The 23,350-nt window shown below is 42.2% G+C and overlaps 1 protein-coding gene across 2 annotated transcripts in view; it reads left to right on the plus strand.

Moving 5' to 3' along the window:
* CCDC93 (CCC complex scaffolding subunit CCDC93) overlaps positions 1-23,350 on the plus strand; it is a 97,553-nt gene that overhangs the window by 67,290 nt on the left and 6,913 nt on the right. For both annotated transcript variants that reach the window (XM_079135649.1, XM_079135650.1), the window contains exons 13-23: positions 94-156; positions 3,754-3,827; positions 5,111-5,192; positions 5,959-6,030; positions 7,475-7,528; positions 9,170-9,232; positions 10,824-10,932; positions 12,995-13,077; positions 15,124-15,161; positions 16,645-16,729; positions 20,124-20,237. In XM_079135649.1, coding sequence (XP_078991775.1) covers positions 94-156; positions 3,754-3,827; positions 5,111-5,192; positions 5,959-6,030; positions 7,475-7,528; positions 9,170-9,232; positions 10,824-10,932; positions 12,995-13,077; positions 15,124-15,161; positions 16,645-16,729; positions 20,124-20,237 — 837 coding nt within the window. The remainder of the gene's footprint in view (positions 1-93; positions 157-3,753; positions 3,828-5,110; positions 5,193-5,958; positions 6,031-7,474; positions 7,529-9,169; positions 9,233-10,823; positions 10,933-12,994; positions 13,078-15,123; positions 15,162-16,644; positions 16,730-20,123; positions 20,238-23,350) is intronic.

Genomic DNA, 23,350 nt, shown 5'->3' on the forward strand with positions numbered 1-23,350 from the left:
ATTTTCTCTTCTGTGAAATGGGGTTACCATCCATATGTGTATTGCTGTAAGGATCAAATGAGAGTAAACATCTTTTATCTTTTATTTATATAGCTACAATCAAGTCATACCAACCTACAAACCAGATTTAATGAAACAAAGAAAACCCTAACAGAGGTAAGCAGATCTTCCTTCCTCCATGGACCTCTGTCAAGAATTACCTTTAACCAGCACTTCTGGGGAAACTTGTTTCATCAGCTTAATGGGAGTAGAGTTGTGTCCTTATGCTCTAGATCACTTCAGGACTTGTGGTGGTATGTGGCCCATGGTGTCAGTTTATCCACACTGCCATGTTCTGAACCATCAGTGGTCTTGGTAGGAGAGGTTTCTGGATTGTGAGGGTCAACAGAGGCTCCCTGAGGAAGGCTGGCTACATAGGCAAGAGGCCACAGAGAAGAACTTGCAGGGTCTCTCACAGTGAGTGGCCTGCTCCTCAAGCAGCAAGTTACATAGCAGCTCCAGAGTACTGAAATCCTTAAGAGCCAGAAAGTCTCTTTTGGGGTGGGGGGAAGGGAAAAAATAACAGAATGAATCAAACAACATTACTCTATGTAAATTTATGATTACACAAATGGTATGCCTTTACGCCATGTACAAACAGAAACAACATGTATCCCATTTGTTTACAATAAAAAAAAAAAAAGAGAGAACCTCAGAATGATACAAACTGCTGTTCAGGATTGCTAGTTGTCTCCCGGTGGGGAAGGGGAGGGGCTGCAGGACAGGGAGGAGGTCTGTGGGTGCATTCGAACTGTGGGATTTGGTTTCCAGTGCAGGCTGGGATGTGCCATCTCACATCAGCCTCCCAGGGCAGCTCTCCTCCCGCTTGTGACTGCCTAGGAAACCAGGCGAGGAACAGAAGCCTCTGCTGCCACCTCTGTCATGAGGAGCATCGAGGTATTTCTGTCCCTCACGTTTCCACAGAAGGCTGTCTTCATCTGGATCTGAAAAGCTCTCTTTGTAGTGGTTTTGGTGCTCAGGCTGTGTTTGTCCTCTGGAAGGGCCTCACTGTAAGGTCCTACCTAGTACTCTGTGGGCACTTGGAAGCTGGGGACCAAGATAGTCCCTACTTGTCTAAAGTTTCACATGAAGTCTGCCAATTTAAAATTCTTATTTCTGTGGCAATATGCAACAATTTTTTGCCATCTTGCTGTAAATATGGCAGAGCTTTTCATTTGTGACCAGGACTCGTCTCTTTGGTTATTGTCTGAGTGTTTGAAAAGGACAGGCATGAGGATGGCTGTTAGAATTTTAAGAAATTCATTTTCTCTAAAGAGGCTGTGCTGCATTTGGACAGCTGAGCTTCCTTTACACCATTCTGTGACTGCATTCCTACAAATAAGAAACCAGGTGCCTGGGGGCAGAATCCTGCTGCTCTGTTACCTTTTAATGTTGCAGAGTCCCTGGCCTGAAGTTTGCCAAGTCATGGATCAATCTTTGTATAATAATCTGGAAGAAATTGAAGGCAAAACATATTGATAGCAGTTTTTAAGACAGGTATATGCCTTAGGAGATAAATTCCAAGCGGTTATAAAGGGCCTTTTTGTACTAAATACTAAATCAAGCATTTGTTGAGTTTTTTTTCCTAGGCTAGAAATGTGGAGAGTGATCCAATTCAATAGTAAGGGGAAGTCCTACTTTCCTCAAATAATAACATCCAACATCACCATGTGCTGGGCCCATCACGTGTATTAGTCCATTAAATCTTCACAGTGACCCTAACAGCATACTGTTGTTGTCCTTGTTTTGCAGATGGGGAAACTAAGGCAGAGAGGCTAAATCACTTGCCAAAGGGGGCCAGCTTTCAAATGAAGGCTATCTGGAATCAAAGTCCTTTTGAAGAGCTTACTATCTAGTAGAACAAACTTAATTCTTATCTAGAAAAATGAATGGGAAACCATACAAAACCTAGTGCTGAACAACTTAATAAAGAAATTTGAGTTGGTTGGCATTTGAATAAATAATGACTTTCGTCTCTGTGCCTGGGTATCCTCCCTTCAAGTTGGCTGGACAGAGTGAGCACTCTGACCTCTTTCATGCCAGGGTTCCTGGCTTTTACCTTTTCAGCAAAACCTGCCCTTCTAGGATAACCTAATAACACTGAAAACCAACAAGACTTGCCTTCTACCAGACTTAGGAAGGGTGAAGTAAGGCACAGAAGGCAGAAGAGGGCTAGCAGTAGCTAGTGACACTGTGGGGAACTGCATGCCTGCCTCAGCGAGGCCAGAAGACTGCTTCTTGTCAGAAGCTTGGGCCTCCAGGTCTACCTGTCCACTCATCAGTACAACTTCAGTTTTCTATGTGTGAGGTTGATTCTTATCAACACATGCGCTATCCTCTTCTGCCACTAAGGGCATTGGTTGTATTGAAACTTTTTCTCACTCTATTCAGGATTCACATGTTGAGTCTATACATTTTTTATGGTTTTATCTTTCTTCTAATGTTTGATGATTCTTGGCTACATTCTCATATTTAATGCTCAAATTTGCTGACACCATTTCTCTGGAAATTATCTGTCTTATGAAGCTTACTTCATGTGCTTCTCTGAAGAGTGGTACCTTCTCTTTGGTGAGATCAGCCAGTGGTAACTGATATTCAGGGTCAGAGAACTCCTGGAAATTTCTCCTGACGATTCACAACTCTGAGACCCTGTTCTGCATCTGAGACTCATACTCACTCTTGTATTTATGGAAGACAGGCTTCATTACTTTGCCTATCTGGCTTTTGCAAACACATAACTCCCATCCTGCAAGTTGGTCCTTCCTGTGTCTGCTAACTCCACATAACTGACCTCCTCATCCATTCTGCTGGCCCTTTCTTTTCCCTTGAAATTAACCCATTTCTTAGTTCTAACATAACAGCTTGGATTTGTGGGGGGACTTGGGGCAAGAAGGGGTTGCTACAATTTTTGCCATTTTCAGCTCGAACTCTTGGAACCTTTTTTTTCTAAACAATTTACATGGTTCAAAATTCAAAAAGTGCAGAGTGCACTTACCCTCTCCAGACAATCCATTTAACCAGTTTCTATTGAATCTTTTAGGAAGTATGAGTACAAAAGCGATTGTGTATATATTCTTCATATATGTACACATTCAATGTATCCATTCCTTTATACATACTAGAAGTTTGCCATGCTCATAGTTTTGCACCTGTTATCTCTCTCACATTAGATATTAGAGATCACTGCAAGCTACTTTACTTTCCTTTTAAATGGCAGCAGTGTGTTCTGTTGTATGACATTACTACACACTTTGTTCACTAAAATCTGAATTGCTTTAAAATTTCCCATATCTGATTCAGAAAAAGGAGGTGAAATTGTTCAAGAGACTAGGCGGTTAAAACGCTGCCAAGACTGGCATTCTGAAATTTAAATCCAGGTCTCTCTTTAAGCCACTCTTTTTCTTTCCTCTTTTTTACCAAAAGTCACCTTCTCCTCAGCATTATTTGTTTTCCATCCATTTGATACTGATTTGAAGCCATTGCCAGAGTTTCTTTAACCAGAAGATCAAAAATCAAACTTCGGCCTTTCGGTGCTTTTTCTTTACCCCTGTCCCGTTTCTCTGGTTCATCTTGCTTCTAAATGTGCAACCAAACCCAGTGATCTCAGGCTACCTATCAAAAGTGGGGTTCACGTGTGAGCCAGGGGAAAGAAAACAGAAGTGCTTCTTCCTCTCTGCTACCAAGTCTGTGACAGTGTTGCCTCCATTCTTGCAGCTAAAGAGTCATAGCGAGAAACTGGACAAAGAGCAAGCAGCCCTTGAGAAGATAGAATCCAAAGCTGATCCAAGGTAAGAGTTCTCAGTATGCATTTATTTTTCCTTTGAAGAAAATAACTGCCAGCATCTGGAGGCTTAATTTGTTTGCACACAAGACAAAATTGCCAGAGGTCATGGATTCTGGCTCTGCGCAGGTCAGTTAATTTCATCATGGAAGGGTGCCCAACCAAAAACAGGTCCCTGCTGCTGGGCACCTGCTTGCTGAGGTGTGCTTGGGCTGCACTGAGTTACCCACCTTTCTCCCAGTTCCCCTTGCAGTCAGAAGCAGCATGGGTGTTTTTGTGTTGTTTTTTGTTTGATTGTTTTTAAAAACAATATATTTTCTCCTTTTTTTAATTGAACACCCCTTTTTATTTCAAACAGGATCTTGCTGAGTTGCTGAGGCTGTCCTCAAACTCAGAATTCTCTAAGTCCCTGGGATTACAGGTGTGAGCCACTGTGCCCAGCTAAAAACCATATATTTTCATGGTACAAAAAAGCCTATAGGGAAAAGTCTTTTTTGGGCTTCTGTCCCCAGCCCAGTTCTCCTTGGAGTCATCCATTGTTACCATATGTTTAACAGCACACATTTTAGACATGTCTCCTTGGGAGAAAAGATGCACTCTTTTTGCCAAGACCAGGATGCTATAATTTTATTTTTCTCCATGTAAAATTAATTATAGTGTGGAAAGAAGGAAACACGTCTGTTTTAGCTCCAGACTGTTTGGGTGGTAAAATCTATTAGGTGTTGCTCATTCCAGTGAAATTGTGAAATCATAATCAGTTACAGGCACAGGATGAGATGTTCTGGTTTGATGGACATTTTTAACAAAAAGTACCCACAGACCTCTGTAATTAGAAACCTTTCTTTCATGATGAGCAAAGTGCTGTCAGGCATTAATATTTTTATTTTTGAATTAGTCCTTTTTTTATGACCCTAAGCAACTTTTTCCCTTTGAGAATGGCTATTAAAAATAGGTTTTGATACTGTCTATGCCTTGAGTGTAGTTGAATAATTGGTATCATTAAAATAAATCCAGTATTATTGAAACTCACTGATGTTCCTACAATTGACATTTTAATTCTGGAATCTGTAATGTTTGTTTGGATCCATCTGATGGTCTTGGGCATATAAATCAATAATAATGTCACTTAAATGAAAGTCATTACCATTTGTGGAGAACTCATTAGACCTTCTTGGAAGACATAAAGGGAAATTTAAAATGGAGTCCTTCCTAGCTGGGCTCTTATTTTAGCTGTGATTCATAAAATCCTAATGTCCTTCCATATGTCATTTTTTTGTCTTTTCTCTTCAGTATTCTGCAGAACTTGAGAGCACTTGTAGCCATGAATGAAAATCTGAAAAGTCAGGAACAGGAGTTTAAAGCACATTGCCGAGTAAGTTGTTTGACGATAGCAAGCAAACCAGGACTCTTGTAAAGGCTCTTGACTTACCACCCCTGTGCCACGGAGCATCCTATACAGTGAAGAGTACTAGAACAGACTCATCAAGCAGTTATGTACCAGTCACCTGAGGGCACGGGAGTGAGACCTCCAAGGGGAGGGTATAGTCCAACAATGTTATCTAATTTACAAATGTCTTGGAAAGAAAGTCTTAAAATGATCTTTAAAATATACAATTTACATCATCTTTTGTTGACAGATGGCTTTTGTGAAGGTAATAGCATCATACAAAGCCAGGGCTGTCCTTTCCAATCTGGATGTCTGTATATCACACATAGAAGCCTGAGTCCCACCCAAGAACCATCTGGAAGGTGGATCTTAAGGGCTAGGGAAGATGAGCAAGTATAGGAGGAATTTGGTGAAGCAGGAATGAACAGGTAAAACTGAGACCTGCTGGGGAGAGGAAGCAGAGCAGGCTGATCGGAGCCAAGCTCTGAGCCACTCATTCATTTCATTTCCCAGTGATTGCTGTACACCTCACCTGTCCTTTGGAATGACAGGCCCATTTTGACTGAAGGACAGCTTCTACAGAGCTGCTGGGAAAGTGGGAAGTAGAACCTTCCCAGGCTGAAATTTGGGGATCAGAGCGGATAGTTCCTAATTGTGAAAATAAGTCTCTTCTGGATCAAATAGTAGTTAAATAATTGCATCCAATTATTAGCATGTCCAAGTTTTGCAAACATTTATGTTACTTTTAAAGGAAGAGATGACGCGGCTTCAGCAGGAAATTGAAAACCTGAAAACTGAAAGAACACCGGGTGGAAGCGGAAAGGTAAGGACTTGGTTAGTCCTCAAGACAGTCAGCTGCAGTTATGGCCTATGTGTGGAGGGTCTCTAGAGGACCAGCCACCAAACAGTCTGGTGCTAAAAAGGACTGCTAGTTTATTTCCCTTAGGCCAATAAATACACATTTCTCAACTGCTTTCCTCCTGCAGTTTTCTTAGATTTCCATCCTTCTTCCTTCTCTTCCTTCTGTGGAAGGAGTGACCACAGGCATGAATTACTGGTCACAGAATCCTCTACCTTAGTTTAGGAAGTGTTCAAGCTCTGTTTCCCACTCACTTCTTAAAATTTCTTTCCGTTTACCCATTTACCCTCCTTCAGTCCTGCTGGGGATATGTTGCCACAAACCTGAAACTGGAGAGCAGTGCTGGGTTCTCTTTAGAGCCCCAGGACTGCAGGAGCGTCTGGTTTTAGGAAAATGTCTGACAACTGCATCTCTGAACAGAGGACTTGTTCCTCTAGGGAGCTCGAGGGGATCTCCCTTAAATGTTAAGAGAAAAAATAAGGAAAAGAAAATGACTCTGTGTCTGGACAGACATGTGACAGGAATGTCTACAAAGCCAACATGCATGGAAATAGCAGGGCTGGGTAAAGAGTCACATTGCTAGGACCCATAAATAAAGAATAATAAAAAGACAAAGCACAAAAGAAAAAAAATGAAGTTTGTTTCTCTTACCAAATAAGATTGTAGGGATCCCTTCAATTTTGTTTTCCCTTCTTACACTTCATTCAGAGTTATTTCCTGAGGGTCCCTTTGCCTAGGATGTAAGAACTAGGTGAGCCTTAGAGCCCATTGACTGTACCCTCTCTCACCCTTATATAAACAAGAGCATAAGGCTCAGGTAGGGGAAGAGACTTCTTCAAGCCAGCACCAGGGTCCCTGTGCCCCACTTGGGCCCTGCACTCTCTACTCTCAGGGGCCCTGACCTTGGAGGTGCCTCCTCACTCATTGCAGCCAGGCCACATGACTTCACATCTGCAAGGGACTGACATGGGCAAACAACAGAGCCAAGGATTCATCTGTGTCCTGGGACCATCACCACCCAGCCTGCCTTTCCAATTATTTCTCAAACTTTGAGTTTCTGAGGTGTGAATCAACAGCTCCGCTAGCATCTGAGCTGCCCAGATGACAGACTCTCAAGGTCACATTTCCCTTTGTAGCACGTCTTGTTAAAGAGACTCTTAGGTTCATAAACAGTTACTGTTTTGAGTGTTAGGGTGTAACTGACAGACACTTAAGAAAAATTTAAAATCTGGGACTTATGTACAGGCTGTTCACTCTCTGTTCTCTCTTCAAATGATGCTCAGTGAGCATCAAGGCACTTGATGCTGGACAGGCATTCCCATCTCTCTCCCCCTGTCTCCATCTAGACCCTCAGCTATCCCATTCCCCCTACTCAAGAAAGGTGTTTATTGTGTTTTCACCCTTTCAGACACTCTCCAGCGGAGAGCCACATGGAGACCTGGCCTCTGTGATGACTCACGACGTAAGTACCTGCCCATTCTCAAGACTAGTATTGTCCTCAGAAGGTGTAGTGACCAGCTTTCCTTTCCCCCATGAGAGTTTCTCATGCCTGCTTTAATGGTCTCTAGAGCCACCTTCTTTGTCTCTTGGGCTTTCAGGACATTGTACCATTTCACACACCTGGCTCCTAAGGGACAGCCCTGAAGGTCACCATTCCAGAGAGTTTTCTCCCAGGACTGTGTGCAGGCATTTTTTCTTCACATCTTGTTGAGAAGTAGGGAGGCCTGTGCTGGCCGCTGGCACTTGTCACAGCTTGTGGACTCTGAGGGGAGGGGAAAAGCTTTCTCTACTGCACTACATAGCAAGGTCTGCAGTCTGTTTCTATAAAGGGCTAAATAGTAGAAATTTCAGCCTCATGAGCCAACTCTGCTGTGATAGCCCAGGTCACTATGTCAATGAATGGTCATGAGTGTATTCCAGTAAAACTTTATTTACAAAAAATAGGTAGAGAGGCATATTTGGCCCAAAAGCTTTTGGGTTTAGCTCACAGGCTATAGTTTGCTAACCTCTGTTCTGAGTTAAATCGGAGCTCCCAGCCCTTCAGCAAGTTACAGGAGAAAGAAGAAAGAAAAAGTGGGAAAGCTCTTCTGGTTGCCTTCTTGAAGGGCTTCTCTTTATAACCTGCTAGGAGAATGAATGGGCTTGGGACTTCCTAGGGAAGCCTTTGGAAGTTGCCTGAAGCTGAGCCCTGTGGAGGAGGAGAAAGAGGGTGTGTGTGTGTCTCTCCATCCATACTTGTGTGTGATGATGCACACATGCTGGGGGAGGGGCTACCTTTGACCCTTTTTGTAACTTTGAGGTAATAAACCATCCAACCATCTCTCTCCCTCCATTCAGTGCAATGCTAGTGTCTCCCTGTTTTCAGCGTTGTCTAAAAGAATTTTCTGTAATCATAAAAATGTTCTGTATCTACCTTCCAATACCGTAGCCACCTATGGCTGCTGAGTGCTTGAAATATGGCTGTTACAACAAAGAAACTGAGTTTTTAAGTCTTAGTTCATATTAATTTAAATGACCTCGTGACTAGTAGCTGTCATATTGGACTTCTCAGTTGTAAGTAAAAACAGAAAACCAGCACTATCTCCATACAGTGGCCATATCTGTAACGAGTTAGCTTCTTCTCATTATAGTATTTTTTGAGGTATGGGGGAAGGGCTGTAGATTTGGAGGTTACTTCACTAAAAACACTGGATCCTTAGTGAAGTAAAATTTATGACACTATCAAATCTCAAGAGTCTCACACGCAGTAGGACTCGTACCCTACACTCCACCTTTTGAGAAAAGAAATTTGAGGGCTCAGGATGGAGGAGATATGGTAAAACATATTCAGCCTCCACAGACTCCTTCAAAGAATGAAAGTTTTGCTGGTCTCAGGGGTGCATACCTATAATCCCAGTGACTCAGGAGGCTGAGGCAGTAGGATCCAAGTTCAAAGCCAGCCTCAGCAACTTAGCAAGGCCCTGTCTCAAAATAAAAAGGACTGGAATGTGGCTCAGTGGTTAAGTGTTCCTGATGAATAATCCCTGGTACCAAAAAAATAAATAAATAAAAATAAGCAAAAGTTTTCTATTCCTACACAATTATGGCCTTTTCCAATTTTTAGGAAGACCTAGACAGAAGATATAATATGGAGAAAGAGAAACTTTACAAGATTCGTTTACTACAGGTAAGTAAAATCAAGAACAAACAATACACAGATACATCTAAATAGGTATGAATATCCTACTGCAGAGCTATAAAGTCTTAGTGTGTAAGAACTAGAGACCAAATTATGAGACTGCTGTGTACCAGTCCTCTTTCTTTCCAGAGTGTTGCCCCATGATTTAAGATGTTGGTGATAGTGTCTCATATTGGTGGGTTATTTTCACCATCACTTGTTTGAGTTGAATTTCATCCTAGTGGAGAGTAGGTATTACTGGCCTTATGTTCTATATGAAAAATTAATAAGTACTTGTCCACAATCAAGGTGTACGTATGTGCCACAGCCAGGTTTCAAGTTCCAATGTTCTTATCTAGGAATTTCTCTCTGAAATTGTGTGCCCCTTTTAGCTGTCTTACTTCATAACAGGTTTTAGGGAGTAGTCCCAAATAATGGGAAGAGGTAGGTGTTTAAAGCCAGCCCTAAAACTAAACTCACATGAAATGAATTTAAAAATCCCTCAGCCAGCATTTGGCTCATGGAAGCTCACAATCCAGATGATACCTTGCCTTGTACTCTGGGTTCAGGGAAGGAAAGGCCTGGCTTTGGTGGGAATGGCCACAGATCTGCAGAAGCCTTAGATCCTATTTTCCCTCTTTCTGTCTCCTAATTATTTTGCTGAGCTATTTGGTTAAATTTGGATGAGTCAAGTATACCCTTGATAGAAGACTATTCTAATCTTTAAACAAGTACATAATTAAAATAAAACCAGGAGAGTACCACAGTGTATTTGGACACTTTTTGACTTGTGTGCTCAATGTATGTGAGGTACTGAGCACTTTGTCAGTTCCAAGAGATAGTAAATGAGATGGCCAATTTTTTGGAAGTTGATTGGCTATTTGAGAACAAAGATATAGTCATATGCATCAAAGTACATGGAGGTTTATGTGGAAATCACCTACTAGGGGCAGCTCAGAGCAGCTAGAGGGAAGCTGCAATGAAACCAATTGTTTGCTGATGACCCAATTTGGGTAGGGGTGGTGGGATACACAGAATTGAGCTGGCTTCCATCACCGCTGTCCCTTGGGCCACATTGCAGCTCACAGCCTTCCATGTGCAGTCAAGTAGGGTGGTTTCCCAGACCAAGGATAGGTATTTGAGGAATAAATCGTAGGGCTTTTTTACCAGGATTAGGCATTTGTAATGTAGTAATGTAGAGACAGCCAGGTGGCATACAGCCCTGCTGTCTGGGAGGTATTCCTCTTTTCCTGTCCCTACCTGGTGGGGAAGTGAGTTCCTCTAGGGTCATTTGGGGCCTGGTGGACCATCTGCAGATGCTATCTACAGAACTCCTTCCCATTCAGGACTTCCTTCCTGGTCCATTGTCCTGATGCCTTCTGTAGTTCCCTTCCTAACACATGTAGTTCCCTTCCCTCATGTTAAAAACATGGAAGGCAATCAGAATGTGAGAGACCTCAAGTCAGTGGCAGAATTTTGTGCCTGCATTCTAGAGCAAGTAGTTGGGCTCAGGTGTGATAGGGGACAATATTTTGGCCTCTAGAGAATATGTAATGCCTTTTACCAAATAGTGTTATTTAACCCTCCCTTTTATATTTAGGCTCGACGAAATCGCGAAATAGCAATTTTACATCGCAAGATTGATGAAGTTCCCAGCCGAGCTGAGCTAATACAGTATCAGAAGAGATTCATCGAACTCTACCGCCAGAGTAAGTGCATCGGCCATGTACAAGCTCTCGAGGCTGGGGAGGGCCATGAGGCAGAAGGCAAGAGGCTATGTCTGACTTCAGCATGGCAGAGGGGACTGCATAACACAGTCACAAATGCCACTCCAGGAAGGGCTTCACTTCATCATCAGTTGCTTACAGTTCTGGGAAGAACACTGTGGTGCTCACTGTAGACAGATTCTTTACCAGTTGAGCTCTTAGAGTAGTGCTTTAAACCAGCCCTCATTCTGGTCAGCCATGACCAGACCCTTGAGCTCCCACTTTCCAGCTTCATTTGGAACATTATGACCCCAGTGTCTGTGGATGGATCCTCACTCATTATTCCCTACAAACTCTTACTGATGTGGCCTGAACCTTTAATACCATCATCTTCACCCAGTAATCTGGGATCATTCTCCTCAACCTAAAAGAGTGACCACATCTTGTCAGGCTCGGAATGGCCCTCAAAGTTGCCGTTGTCTTTTTGTGCCTACCACTCCCACCATATATGTTCTTATTTGCATAACATCTCAGATAAATTATCATTAACTGGCTTTTCTAAGTCTCTTAGGTCTCATATGATCAAATCACTTTTCCCTCTGCTGCCAAGTCTTCAGGAGCTCCCCCAGGCCTTCTGCATAAAGCGGATCTCCTTCCTGTAACTAGGATAGCTCCTCCACAGTATAAGTGACCTGTCTAAAGGCATTTTGTGATCTGGACCCTCTCTAGCCCACACATTGCTTCTGTGCATACCGGGAGCTTTGGTATCTTGACCCTGGCTTCTCCAGTCACCTGGACCAGGATCCCCTCTCTTCTCAGGCAAAATCCTTCAGGATCCCACTCAGACCTTATAAGCCCATCCCCAGCCCCTCAGCCCCCATCCTAGGCAAGAACTGACTACTTCTCTATCCATGTGTCCATGATACCCAGAACCCAACAGGCAGAATATTGAATTTGGCCTCCCCACCCTGTTTCCTTTAGCTGAACCGGGCCCGCTCAGTTCTAACTCATGCTACTCACCAGTTATGTTTTTAGTAACTTTCAAGTTTGTTTCTTCTAGATTGCTGCTGCAACTTCCTCTCATCTCTGCCCAGAATCTAACCCCCCCCCCCCCACAAAACTCTTGCCTGAGTAGTCTTTTTCAAACAGAAAGTTGATCATGTACCCTTGCCCAAAAAACTTTAATAGCTCCCATAACTTATTGGATAATCTTCAAAGTCCTCCATATACTCCTCAGCGTTCCACATCTTGTAGGCTTCTCTCTGCAGTCACCTAGTGCCCTACCTCTCTCAGGCATCTGCATCTTGGCCTGTGAACTAGTCCCCAAATCCAAAATGTCACTGTCCTGGAATTTCCACTTGGCATTTCAAAGTCCATCTCAGAGTTTGCCTGAAGGCCAGGGCTTCTCAGCGCCTCCCTGGTTCAAGCTTGAGCACTGTTCTTGCTTGAGTCCAGGTCATGTTTCTCTCCACATCCCACCACACCAGCCTGAGCTTTCAGCCAGTCCTCAGATTTGACTCAGATGATCAGAGGCGGGTATCATCAATGACAGTTTTCAGCAGAAAATAGGTTTTGCCTTAAAACTTTCCTTTTTGTCTGCTCAAAAACTTTTAACAATAGTGTCTTTCATCTGTACATTCAGAGTAAATTTCTCACCTTATAGTAATTCATTAAGGGCATGTTTATACCAAAGCCATTTTCAAGCAGTTGTATCAAAAAATCTATATCTAGTTTTAATTATCAGATATTTTCAACCTATACCTGTTCTTGAACAAGTCGGGGAGAAAGATGACTTGTTTATCTGTGGCAGTGATTTGCAACTTCAGTTATACTGTGTCATTGGATGACCTGAGTCCCACCTGCAGACATTCTCATTTAATTGTTTCTGAGATTGTTTTTTAAGCACTTCTCAGTGATTGAGGTTGCACATTGTGGGACTTCATTAGAGAGTGAGCTCCCAGTCCTGGAAGGCCTGAGTCCTGGCAGTGTTCCTCCTTAGGGAATGGATGTGTAGGTCCATTTGATATGTGTTATTACTCATGGGCTGATTTCTTTGCATTTACAGTTTCAGCAGTGCACAAAGAAACCAAGCAATTCTTCACTTTGTATAATACCCTGGATGATAAAAAGGTTTATTTGGAAAAGGAGGTAAGAAACTTTAAAAAGAAAACAATCCAGTGAGCAGCTAACAGTGCAGAAGTTAAAATGAACTGGATGCCTGGAATGGGTGCATTCAGTTTATGTAGAAAGAGCACCTACTGTATGTCCAGTACCAGGATTCACCTCCAGAAAGAGCAGGAGGAAGGAGTTCATCATCTTCAGTGAAGTGAGGCTAGTGGACAGCCATTCTGTAGTGTCCTGTGAGAAACGCCATCATGAAAAGAAGTATAGTACAAGCTCTGAGGCTGGGTGGAAGGTGGTGAGGAGGGGAGGAGCCAGCTGAATGAAGTGGGGATAGTGGATGGCAGCGTTCAAGCTGGCATGGAGAACATAGCTCTTCATTCATCACTGACATGCCTCTGAACTAAGAGGAATGAAAATTTGAAGCAGGAGCAAAAAATTGACACAGGCATGCCCCACTTCCGTCTTATTCTCTGACTTCCTACTCATGATTTGGTCCCCCTGCCCCACCCTCCCACACACAGGACATCAAATGATTGGGGCAGGATGTGCAGCTGAATTTAGATAAAAGAATAGTCCCAGCCTTGACAACAGCACAGTGTGGTGAAGAGAGCACAGGGTTTGAAGTCATATTTGAGCTTTAGCTTGTCCTCATTCTCCTCACCTCCATAAGGGGGATCATATCTGATTGTGTTGTTGGTTATGATCAAGACAGAATGAGAACATGTAAGCTGCTTTCATATGGTGGATTTTTAGTACATACTAGTTTCTACCCACCCTCAACTTGGGGCTTACAGAATTTGTGTTCAAATTTTTGACCTGGACTAATTAGAAAATTTTTATAAGAACTTTAATAAGAATAATATCATAGATGTATCATCTGAAAAATCAAGACATCTAATTTTTGTTACTTTTGTTGCTTCTTTTCTGTCAAATCAGACAGACTCACTGCTTGAAAAAGGGTTGAATTTTATTTCTCTGTATCCAGACCTTTATACAGTAACAGGAATCTAATATGTTTGAATAAATGAGTGCATTTGGTGAGATTTGTCAGACATCGGCAGAGTTCTGCCCAGGCCCTGAGTGTAGGAGAAGACTTACCAACCCTAACAGAGGGATAGATCGGTCCCTTCTCAGGAGGCCTTGAACCCCATTGACTTGACTATATCATCAGTGTTCAAAGTTGTTACATTTCTTTTTTCAAACTTGGAGTATTGGACTAGGTGAGAGAGGCTAGATTTTTTAATTTCAAACCAAATTAACACAGAATTTTGCATTTGAATAATTGTGTTTTATTCCAAATAATTTACACCTGTGATATTTTAGAAAACCTCTCTTTGGAGCATTAAATACAAGAATATCATTTCCACATTGCAGACTATGAACTGGAAGTTTAGGTATGGTAATTGCTTAGTCCTGAGCCTATCGTTGAGTGTGTACACAGCCAAAAGAGAACTCAAGTTGCTAGGCTCCAGACCTGGCCATTCCAAGGACTAAATCACTGCGGCAAGTCAAGGGTGTTATTATGGGGGCTTAGGCAATTACCACTGGAACAGGACCATGAAGTAAACTTGCCCTCAGGGCCCTCAGAGTCACCCAGCAACTGGGCATGTGGGCAAGAAGATTCAGGAAGAAGCAATAAGATGGGTCCTATATTCTCAGTCAGCATTCCAGCTGACTCCCCTGCACTTATAGCCCTGAAAATAAAGTGCAGTCTTAAGCAAGATTGAAGCAAATTGTGGTAGCATCTTGCCCAAAGAGCCCTAGTATTAGTTAAATGCTTTCTCAGCTGCTATTTAGGGCCCTTCAAAGAGCCCTCATCCTGTATTTCCATGGGAATGCATCGTATGAAGAAGAGTTTTTTATGAGTACACAGAGAGAGGTGGATTCCTGAAAAATACTATAGGACTAAGAACATGTTGCTCTTTTTTCTTTCATCTGTTGCTTTAATCTACTTAAACAAGGTGTATGTTCCTTTCAGAAACAGTATTTGGAGAGGAGAGCTTTCAGTGATCGAGGTAGTTTGGGGGTCTGTGAGCCTTTAACTTACAGTTTGTTTTTTAACTTCCCCAGATTAGCCTGCTGAACTCAATTCATGAGAACTTCTCCCAGTAAGTATAGTCCATCCTCCCTCCTATGAATACCCTGACTGCCCTGTTCTTTGTATTGCTTCCACCTTATATTGTCATGGTATGATTGAGAAAGGTGCATGTAGGCCTTAAAGATGGGTATGGATTCTTACTCTTCCATCTCTTCCACTAAGAGCAGATACAATTGGTTACACTATCCTTGAGTTCCTGCAAAAATATAATGATGTTAGTGTGAATTTTAAAAACACTATGAATAACTTAGGAAAAAAACTTTCAAATCATTTGACTTGGGCTAGCTGCTATAATCTTCTGAATATTAGTTTTATCTTGGTAAGATGAGATTAATACCACTTGTTCTTAAGCACATAGAAATACCTTGAAATTTAGATAATAAAATCTATAATTTTTAAAGATTTTTAAAATCTTGTAAGTTTTCTTTTAAGTTAATGTGTATCCTCTAAACCACTTTGTTCAGATATGAATTTTTTTTTCTCCAGAAATTAGATGCAGAGTCCACCTATCCCCAGACCACAACCCTGAAGCCAAAGAGGGGAACAGCAGAGGTTTGTGCTAGAGAGAAAGGAAGCCTACCATCTGGGAGTAAGTCCTGGGCTGCCAGGACCATCTACTGACAGAGCTTGTTCCCAGGATAGCAGGCTTCCTTTCTCTAGCACAAACTTCTGCTGCCCTCCTTTTCAGGCCCCAGATTAAGGTCTTAATAAATTACAGGTTCTAGATTTTATGCTTCTTTTCTAGTTAAAAAAAAAAGAAAGAAACAAAAACTACCATAACTCCCTCCTAAGATTCAGATTCAGTTAGTGCCTGACATTATGACATTTCCAAAAATGGTGCTTCATCTTTCTTTCCTCATAATTGAGAGAACCTGCAGTTTGAGGGTGTCTGTGAAGAGTTCTGCTCTGTTGGGCCCACTCTTTGGAATAATTCTCAGTCCTTGGGAGTGTTCTGATGCTCCTGGTATCCTTCTCTCTGCAGAGCTGGAGATGAGGAAAAATATCTTAGCACAGCAGGAGTCCACTCATTTAGCTGCTACTTCTAGCAACAGGACCAGGTTCCTCAACCCTGGTTTTAGGAAAACCCAGGATATGTCTCCCCATCCTGAGCAATGTCTTCCGATTCTCAGGTTTTTATAAACCAAATCGAATTAATTTCTTGTGTGGTACATTCCATAATTCAAGGTAAAAAATATTTTTGTAATTTTTAGTCATGTTTTACTTTAACAAAATATATATTAAGAAAGTTGAAAAAAAAAGGAAAGGAAAGCAAGTTGTAGGGAAAGTGAGAAATAAAAGATTAACATTATTAGACCAGACTGATTGTCCTAACTTCCTCTGAGGTATAGAATCCTCCCCCGCCCCCCACATTGCCTTGCAAAGGCCAGTTTGCCTGTCAGAGCATAATCTGGGTACTGGAGCGAGTCCATGGTCCCCACTCCGATTTCTCAGAGTCCTGTGTGCTGATCACACCTTTCTGGTTTCTCTTTTAGAGCCATGGCCTTTCCTGCTGCCCGAGACCAGTTTTTACGCCAGATGGAGCAGATTGTAGAAGGAATTAAGCAAAGCAGAATGAAGGTCAGTGGCTTCTTTACTGTCACACAGCAGTTCCATGGTGGTGGTGGGGAGGTCCTGGGAGTATGTTGTGCATCCTTATGGCATTCCTTCCACAGGGAGTCCCACCAGGCAACCGATTCTGCAGCAGCAGGGCCTTCCCCTAGACCCCCTGCACTCTGGGGTCCAAGTGCTGCTATAAGTAGTAGCTCCAAGGTATTGAGCATCTACTATACTCATCCTCCTGAGAACCTCTTAGTGCACTAATTGTGTCACCCCTACTTTATAGGTGAAAAGAACTGCCTTTCCCCAGCAGGCTCCTCTCTAGCTCTTCACTGGATCTTTGTTTCACAAGACATTCATTCCTTAGGAATCTTCAGATCTTGAGGGCATTTTGGTTTTCAAGAACCCCTTATGAAAAATATTTTCTGAATTTGTTTTTGTCAAAACAAGAAATTGAACCTCACAAGTCGGAAGAAAGGGCTGGGGTCATAGCTCAGTGGTAGAGCGCTTGCCTAGCATGTGTGAGGCACTGGGTTTGATTCTCAGCACCACATATAAATAAATAAAATAAAGGTCCATTGGCAACTAAAAAAAATTAAGAAAAAAAAAAAAGAAGAGAACAGGATAACTGAGAAGGGGCACGAGAGCCCCAGAGAGGTTTGCCAAGAACCCTGCAGTCCATGGGCAACTAGAGGTGTCCCTCCTTTTGTCCCATCTGCAGGGCCCCACTATGGGAGTACAGGTGGACTTCCAGCTGCTTAAGCTGAGTGCAGACATGCAGCTGCAGTTTCTGCCACATTCCCAAATGAATCCTAACTGGTACTTCCAAGCACCTCTTGCTCTCAATCCTATGTAAAAATGGTATCAGAATGGTCCTCAGATTCAATGGTGAAATCTAGTGGGGACTTTGTCTCTGCTTAGGATCTTGGGGCACAGTGCTCCAGAGAGTGGTGCCATGATGTAAAATGAAAGAAGGAATTGCCTCTGGGTCTTGTCCTCATAAAGGAACCACTTTCAAAAAGCAAACATTGAAGCTGCCCGAAATCCTATCCCAAAAGGATGAGCTAATGGTAAAAGTGCTCCATCTCCTTCCCTGTAGAAAAACATCATTGATGTCCCCATTATTAATGTCAGTGAAATATCATCAGAGAGGAAAAAAAAGTGCCACTGTGGAGAAATGTGGTTTCTCCCACTATTCCAGCCACACAACTGACAATAGACAGTCAGCAAACTCAGAACTGGGAGTCAGCTCCTGATCTTGAGAGTGAGGGGACTTTTCCTGCTGACTGCATGCATTGTGGCACATTAAACATTAGGAAAAACTGCCTTTATTGAGCAGCTGTCATTAACCAAAATATGTATCACTGCCTTAACATTTAATATCATACATTCCTCATAACAATATGTAATCAGGTTGACATTATCCTCATTTTATAGCTAAGGGGGACCTGTCATTCAGAAATGTTAAATAACCTATCCATGATTCACAGTGAATAGCAAAGCTAGGATTTGAATCTGGCCTTTTCTGGCCTCAATCTCATTCCCTTTCTACATTGCCACACTACCTTCTATAGTGGGTACTGGATAAATTCGTAACTGAACTCAACTGCCTTGTCTCCATCACTCAAATGTAATTAGTCATAACCAGATTTTTTTACCCAAGTACTAAGCCAACAGGAGAGGCCCAGGCTAGAGTTAGCTGCCTACTGTGCTAAGAGAAAGGGACTGTACCCAACCCTGCAGGTGAAGTGTCTGGCGGCTTGGGGTAAAGGGCTTCAAGGAGGAGTAGCAGTGGGAATTGCAGCAGGCTGGTGCTGGTGCTAGAGATGTGTGCAGGTAACCTCAGGAGGGCACAGAGCCTTGGGACTCTGGAGCTGATTCAGAGTCAGGATTGAAGTGGGGAAACAATCCCCATGTTGCCTGGGCCTCCTGAACAGTGTTGAGATAGGTATTGGGGACACCAGTTACATTTTACCTTTGACATCAATAGAGGCCATTAGTGTGGAGAGAGTAGGGAGAAATGCTGTGTAAAGGTTACCTGTAACTTGTGTTTAATAACTGTAAATTCCTTCCAAAATCATAGTCACACATCAGTGAAGCCCAGGCAAAGCATCGCTCATGATTTAATTCAGCAAGCACTGGCTCTATACCATAACTCTGCCATTACTTCCTGCCTGGAAGTGCTCCAAGTTTGTCTTCAGAAAATGCAGCACAGATGACTGCTAGTTCTGCTCCAATGCCATAAAATCTTCAGCCCCTATGACATTCCAGTCTGAAGAGGTCATGTGCCCAACTCACTCCATCACCAGCCTGTTTCATTTTCTTCATTGTACTGGTGGGCTCCTGGGAATTTTACACATCTATTAGGGTGCTTATTTGCTGTCTTTAAAATGTGTAGTGTAAGAGCAGGGACTTCGCCTCGTTCACCGCTACATTTAGATGTTCCTTCCATAGGTGTTGATATTTATTGAATGAATAAGTATTTATTAAATAAATAAGTTTTAGGTCCCTTAGAAAGGTCTCCTTAAATCACAGTCTAGCCTGTATGTATGGGATCAAAATTTTGGAAACACTCCACAGCCTACCAGTAAATAATGATCAGTAATATTGTGTACTTTTAAAAATTGCAGTTGTAGCATAGAAATAATTAATTACATCTAGTGAAAAGAAGATACACAGTTTTATGTTATGACATACAGTTATTTATTTATTTATTTATTTATTCATTCATTCATTCATTTATTTATTTTGGGTACTGGGGGTTGAACCCAGGGGGGCTTTGCCGCTGAGCCACCTTTCTAGCCTTTTTTTTTTCCTTCCTTTTATGTTTTTGAGACAGGGTTTTACTAAGTTGCTTAGGCCCTTGCTAAATTGCTGAGGCTGGCTTCAAACTTGTGATCCTTCTGCCTCAGCCTCCTAAGCTGCCAGGATCACAGTCATGCACCACCATGCCTGGCAACATACAGTCAACACAATAATATTCTGAGCAGAACAGTTCTTTGCTGTGAAGCTGTCTGGCCATCATAGGATGATTAGCAGCCTCCCTGGCCTCTACCCTGTGGTAACTACAATACTCCCACCTCACAGTCATGACAGTCACAACTGCTCCAGACATTGCCTAATGTCTACTACAGGCAAAATAGCTCCCAGTTGAGAATCACCAACTATTTATTGTGAAGTTGTTTGTAGTAACAAAAAAATGTAAGCAGTTAGCATTAGTGATAGGAAAATTACTGAATAAATTATACAGACTTCATGTAATATACAAATAAACCTCAAAAACTACATGTGGAAGGAAAGTGCTGGAAGGAAATCCATGAAAGCTATTAATAATAGTTACCCTCCAGATATTGTCAGCAGCAGTTTGTCAGAATACCTTTTCATTACCCACCATGTTCCCAAATGTTTTCAATAGATGGAAAAGAAGAAGCAAGAGAACAAAATGAGAAGAGACCAGTTGAACGACCAGTACTTGGAGCTGTTGGAAAAGCAGAGGCTGTACTTTAAGACTGTGAAAGAGTTCAAAGAGGTAAGAGGAGGGCTGGGCAGGACATGGTAAAGCTAAAGTAAAATTTATGTTCACCTCAAGATGAGCCTTGAAGAACCAGAGCAGAATTTTTTGTTTCTTCTTGTCTGTGAAGGGAAATGGCAAGTTGGTATTGTGTTCTAGCTGTACAGTGTGGCATTTAGGTAGCTGAAGGTCGCTTTGTTCTCTGGCCAGTCTTGAGGCTGTAATTAACTGTTGTAAGAGACATCACATATTCTTTTCTTTTTCCTAACATTTAGATAGTGCATTAAACTCACAGGTGAAATGACTCCATAACCTACAGCAAGGTCCACCTGTAAACATTGTTATGAGTTAATGGATAGACTCTTCTTTCCTGCCAGTCTTAGGATGGGAGGGACCTTGAGAAGCCACGTGGGAAGAGTGAGAACGTTGACAGGCTTGGGTTATCATCCTGCCTTTGCCACTTAACAGCTGTGCACCTTGGCAGTGACCCTGTTCTGACTAGGCTATAGTTTCCTCCCTGGTGGGTTGTGCCTGGCACCAACTAATACCCAACACCAACACTCAACTGAATTTTGTTTGTTTCTGTTTTTTCTCCCTGCATTTGGAGAGTGTTACTCTTCATTGTTCCAGAAGGAAAAGTGTTTGCCTTTTTCTTTTCTCTTATTGATTGATTGATTGATTGATTGATATTGGGGATTGAACCACCAATGTGCAGGTTACCACTGAGCTGTAACCTCCTTTTTTTTTTTTTTTTTTTTTTGAGACAAGGTCTCACTAAGTTGTGAAGTTATGAAACTGATCTCAAATTTGTGATCCTCCTGCCTCAGCCTCCCAAAGCACTGTGGTTATAGGTGGGTGCCACCTCACCTGCATGTCTTCCTTTTTCTTAAGACATTTTTCTCAAAAAGGAGACTGCATTTTGTCACTTGCCAGGATTTCAGTAGCTTTATTTCCAGAGGTTCCTTCACCCTTCCTAACCCTGAGTCCATGTGATTTGGTGAGTTCAGAGACTGCTTAAAAAACACCAGAGTTAAAGGTAGGTTATATCCTAGCATTTGGTCTACAGAATAAGAAATAACAATCTTGCATGCTAGTAATTTTGTTCCAGTTTTTGTGGTTGTTGCTTTGTTTTGTATTTGTTTTGTGTTTTGTGGGTTTGTTTGTTTATTCCAGTGCTGGGGCTCAAACCCAGAGCCATATGCATATGCTGGGCAAGCACCCTATCACTGAGCTACATCCCTAGCCCATTCCTGTTTATTTTTAAGTCTTTTCTTCCTTCCCCACATCTTTCCTTTCTTCATCTGTCCCTGTGTGTGTGGGAGAGTGAGAAAGTGAGAGAGAGACAGAAAGATACTTAACTTTTAGGAGCCACAACCCACAAGCATTTTAAAATCTCCTCGTTTCAAATGTTCTCCCTGTTCCTACTTTGCCTCTGGGTATAAATCAGGTTGTAAAACAGACTTGGTGCCTGTTCTTAAGGAGTTTACCTTGTGGTGGAAGAGATACATATGAAGGTAAGAAGCAGAAATGAATGGAAACTCTAATGAACAAGTAATAACAATAAAAAAAAATCTTTGCCATCTGAGGGGACCATTATAATTGGCGTGGTCAGGGGATGACTGTGTAGGCAGCAGGACAAAGCCTTGGGGGCAGCAGGAGTGCTTCCCCTGGGAAGCAACATATGTGTGAAGGCCCTGAGGCTCAAGGAGAGGATGCTGTGCTGTGGTCTGAGCCCCTCTGTGCCTGGCAGAGGTTGGAGATGAAGTTTCAGTAGGTTCAGTGAGTGAGCCCGCAGGGAACAAATAGGACCCTGCTGCTCCCCTCTGGAGCTCTCTCCTCCCTTTAATCCAAATAGCTCATAAAGAGAAAAGGCTCAGAGAATTAATTTCAAGTGTTACTTGGACACTACAGCATTGCCCATTTGATAGTATAGAAACAAAAAACAAGTTGTGCAGGATAAATATAAGGTGTCAGAATCAAAGCAAATGGAAATAAAATGAAAAAACTCATTCTTGGACTGCAGCGCCTTCCGAAGTATTAAGCTTCACACTTTTTAGCATTTCACTTGGCAAAAATTTTAAATCGGGGCTGGGGCTGGGGCTCAGTGGCAGAGTGCTTGCCTACCACATAGAGGCACTGGGTTTGATCCTTAGTACTGCATTCAAAAATAAGCAAATAAAGGTAGGCTGTTCATCTACAACTACAAAAAAAAATTTTTTTAATTAAATTGGCAATCACATGTCAGAATTCTAAAGTATTAAACTTTCTCCCACCAGCTTCTCTGAGATAATTTGTGGCCATCATAGGTGACAGTGGGTCTCACTGGCTACGCTCAGTTTCCACCCTGTATCTTCAGAGTCACTGTGCTGTTTTTCGGCTTTTCTGATTTTCTGTTTGATAGGAGTCCCAGATCAGATCTCATTTGTAGTAGAAAAGGTTTGGACAGTCAAACTTTCATCTCAGGTTTGAGTCTCCCAGAATCCTCTCTGTTACCCACTTTACTTGCCTCTTCCATTCTGCTTGCCCTTCTCTTTCTGTGTTCTGAATTCTCACTACTTCCTGGTCCCTAGCACTTGTACTGGGCAATAATAATCATTCTCCAAACAAAGCACAGCGTGTCGTCCAGAACATGGGCCCTTTGCCACTTTTCCTTTATTGAATTTGGTTTACATCACATTAATTGAGCACCAGCGATACCCCGTGGGCACCATTTAGGTACCAAGTCAAACCCTCAAGCTGACACCCAGCCTCCTGTAGTATGAATACCTTTCTGATTAGAGACATTGGGTTTTCTCTAAAATCATTAACTTGCTCACTCTGTGAGGTTGTTAATTACAAGTCTGCCAGGAAAACCAGGAAATAACTCTGAAACCCACAAATCACATTAAGATGTGTATTTCTAAACCACAGTTTCTCACAAGGAAACAGATTTAAATTTTCTACAGTAGCACTGGTGAATAAAAAAAAAAAAAACTTTTTATGAAGCTGGCTTTGGGGACAAAACCTTGAGTGAGCTGAGCTAACTGCTGGATACTGTGTCTGGTGCACAGTCGGCTGGATATAGTCTTCAGCAGGAAAGAGAGAGGTAATGAGACATTTTCCCTTTCCATCCAGAAAGAAATACCTAAAGG

This window comes from Sciurus vulgaris (assembly GCF_902686455.1).
Source record: "Sciurus vulgaris genome assembly, chromosome: 3".
Lineage (NCBI taxonomy): Eukaryota > Metazoa > Chordata > Mammalia > Rodentia > Sciuridae > Sciurus > Sciurus vulgaris.